Source organism: Malurus melanocephalus, unplaced genomic scaffold (assembly GCF_030028575.1).
Source record: "Malurus melanocephalus ecotype Western Australia unplaced genomic scaffold, MMel_1.1 scaffold_8, whole genome shotgun sequence".
In the NCBI taxonomy this organism is placed as follows: domain Eukaryota; kingdom Metazoa; phylum Chordata; class Aves; order Passeriformes; family Maluridae; genus Malurus; species Malurus melanocephalus.
Window position 1 is genome coordinate 3059956 of NW_026623240.1, and position 3522 is coordinate 3063477.

Below are 3522 nucleotides of genomic sequence, written 5' to 3' on the forward strand. Positions count from 1 at the left end.
GCGGGACGGGAGGGACGGGCGCTCTCCGGGCCCCGGGACTGGAGGAACAGGAGGGATGGGCGCTCCCCGCCCCTCAGAGCGGCGGGACGGGCGGCCCCGGCCCCGCCCCATCGGCAGCGGCGGCGGCGGGCGGCGGAGGCGGTGTCGGGGCGGTGAGTGTGCGGTGAGTGTGGCGGCCCCGGCCGGGCCGGAGGYGCTGTCCCCGGGGCCTCTCTCTGCCAAGCGCCCCCGGGGGCGGCTCCCAGCCCGAGGTCGGGGTTGCTGTCCCGCAGAGCGGCGGGGCCGCGCCCGGGGAACCCCCGTGGGTGAGGGCGGGCGGTTCTGGTGCCCCGCGGGTTCCGGCCTCCCCAGCTCTGTGCTGCGTACGCGCAGTGCTGCAGGTTGAAACCACACGTGGGTGGAAGTGTAAGTGCAACACAGAGTGGTAAAATGGTAGAAYTGCTCTACGAGGGGAAAAAAGTAAGAAAAAAACCACACAACCTCATCCCTCTCCTTAATCTATATGGTAAAATTTATTTCTTCCTTGTGGCTTATGGAAGGAGAAATGACAAAATATTATGACTATTATGAGAAATCTTTCTCATATAGCAAGTTTTAACTTCAGTGTCCTTGTCCAACTTCCCTGAGTACGGTGATTTTGGCACCAGTTCTCTTGGCTCAATAAGCCATCTATTACTCATAAGTGGTAGGAAAAAAGTTCTGGAGACACATTGCCTGGTAAGATGGCACCTTTTCTTTGTCCAGAACTTTCATCCTCTAGACAATAGGAAGAGACAGTCCTTCAAAGGTTTGACAGCTGAGATGTAACATTTTCCAGGTTCACATATCCAGAAATATTAAGCACAACACAAATATAACAGGGATTATATTTACATTATGACATTATTGTGGTGGCAGGCTTTCAGTATTCCTAGTGATGCTTCTCACTGAGAGTACATCGTAAAATGAGACTATTTCTTACCTGAAAATTCAGCATCTTAAGGGGTCTGATCAAAAGTCATTCAAGCTCTTGTGATATAGTCTTTATAGAGATGGAATAACTGAAGCTCAAAAATGAAGGAACAGCAGCATCTGGCCCTTTGCTTGCAAAGTTCCAACTTTTCATAAAATACCCCAGAGATTCAGTAGCATCCCAGGGTCAGGRTACTGTATGACCAGGAGATTGGGCAGCTGTGAAGGAGCTGAAGAGCCCACAACTCACAGATTTGTGTCTGTGCTCGAACAGTTATAAAGCACAGCATGAACTAAATGATTGTTAGTACAGAGATGTATCCATGTATTTCCCATKACAAAGTCTAACTGCATCTTYCAGTCTAATTTAAGTCATCAAACCTGAGTTTCAASCTGATTAGCAACCAGARTGTATCTTCCTATCAGTTCCACTRAAAAACATTTAGTGCACTGACCTTTCTGGTAGCCTTGTTTGTGTCTCACTCACATCAAAATATAGAAAGCTGCAGGAGTGTTATCCCCTTGTTATCCCCTTCCCTCTAACATGTTAATTTTCCTGTTATCTCAATGCATATGGAAGCCTGAACTCCAGGGGGACTGACTACATGAATACTTCAGAGCACTGAAAATTAGAAYGGGCTAAAAAGAATTCCTAATTTAATTTCTGAGTTTAGCAGACATTACTCTTGGCCAAAAAGCTGCTATCTGACTCCAAGATTGAAAAAAGAAACATTATTAAGATGAAGAAAGAAATAAATATTACCTTTTAATTCCCCCACAAAGATCAGTGCATTTTCTGTGTTTCAGGAACCTCGCAAATTTTGAAGACAATTGAAACAGGATTTGCAGTATTTCTTTAGCTGCCTAGCATTGTGTAACTTCCCTGATCTGGAAGAAACTTTGCATTCTGATGATAAAAACTCAGCTTAAAACAATATAAACGGTCCCACTGATGTGCCTTACRCATATTTGGTTGTTGCTAAAACACATACAGGGGTAATAATTGAGATTGCATTCATCCTAAAAGTAACAGTAAATAATTCTCTTGAGCCTGTGGTATGTCTTAACATGTCATATAAAATTATAGTGGGAATGCATGTGTTTGGAAACACTAGGCCTTGCTTTTTTTCTTTTTCGTTATTTTTTCTTTTGAGATCAGTGTCTGGGAGAGCATCTGGTTCATTAAGGAGGCCTTTCCCTTTACATCCTAGAGTAGTTTAAGTGGAGGTACTCAGAGTTACAGGTGAGAGAAGAGGCATTTTTAGAAATGAAAAGTCATAAAAGTAATTTATAGGAGGCTTTTCCATTTAATGGCCAGTAATCTTGTATTTTGAGTCTGAACAAATGCTGTTCAGTTTTCACTGGAGAAGCATCAAAAAGATAGAAACAKTGGGAGAAGTGTCACATGCCAGTGCCCTTTCTTACTGAGGCTGTTCAGCAAAGTTGTTTACAGTATGTTCTTCATAATTTTTTACAGTTTCTACATTTCTGTGGTATTAAAGGTGGATATAATTTTTCTTTACATATTTTAGGTTCTTGCAGAGATTGACCACGCCACAGCAATACAGGTCTGCTGCTGCTGCTCATGTTTTGTATGATTGCCTTGTGTCCAATCATGGCTCTGTTTTTCAGTGCACCATGGCACTAAATGCTTGACATATTTACAACTCTCAGTAATTTGTCTTACAAAAGTTGCAAGTTAGTTTTGCATGTAAAGCTTGCAAGGTTTTTTTATTTAATTTTCCTATTTCTCAATACAAACTTAAACAGGCAAAGATATGCMTGTTTGTCTCTCAGTGCTAACTAACTACTGAAAGTGCTCACAGGCTGCAGGCTGCAAGAATAATGCTATCTGTGGTCTGACCCTGGGGACAGCACCATTGTCATGGTCATGTTTTAAGATAGTATCAGTATGTTACACAAGTAGTTATCGTAAGCTTAAACAAGGAGACAAATAAAGACCTTCATAATCTTTTTGATTTTGCATAGTTTTTCTCAAAGATAACCTTGAATATGCTAAATGGTATTTTAGAAGTCACAAAATGGATTTTCAGGTCTTTTTTAAACACGTATTTCTTCTGTGTCTTTCAGAGTATTTGCTGTCCAGTGTCAAAKATTCATTGCTGTTTAGTTTTATTAGTCCTCAGACTAGCTGAATTTCTTCTTGTAAATGAGTATCAGTTGTTTACTTGCAGATTGCTAAATTCAATGGRACTATGGGGGTATTTTTGAAGGTCTAATTGAGTTAGCCACAACTCAGTACCATGTGAGAAAGACCCTAATTTCAGAACTGAGACTAAGCCTGTAGTACTAAGAGAATAAGAGGAAGGCAAAATCAGCACTCTTAAAACTTATTCAATGATGCATCCTTGATTGGCCTGTTCTATTAGTTAWTAAGTATAAAGGACACTTTCTTCTTGGATTAAAAGCATTCTTAATGCGAGCATCATCTTTTACTTTTGTATTGATTTGCCTTTTTTCTTTCTGTTTGTGAGGCTCATATGGTATTGTTTTAAGAGGTGATGCTATTCCTTTGGTTCTAATACAAATAGTATAGTTTTTTCTTTCTTT

At 41.4% G+C, this 3522-nt stretch overlaps 1 protein-coding gene across 4 annotated transcripts in view; it reads left to right on the plus strand.

The window, feature by feature from the left end:
• Positions 1 to 16: 16 nt before the first annotated feature.
• KYAT3 (kynurenine aminotransferase 3) overlaps positions 17 to 3522 on the plus strand; it is a 23312-nt gene continuing 19806 nt past the window's right edge. The window contains exons 1-2 of one of the 4 annotated variants that reach the window (XM_057374315.1): positions 103 to 163; positions 2484 to 2519. Coding sequence is in view for 2 of the 4 variants with exons in the window: in XM_057374308.1 (XP_057230291.1) it covers positions 56 to 163 (108 nt within the window). In the remaining 2 variants the exon portion in view is untranslated. Of the gene's footprint in view, positions 164 to 2483; positions 2520 to 3522 lie in introns of all 4 variants that reach the window. The other 3 variants (XM_057374308.1, XM_057374342.1, XM_057374323.1) reach the window with 3 other exon arrangements.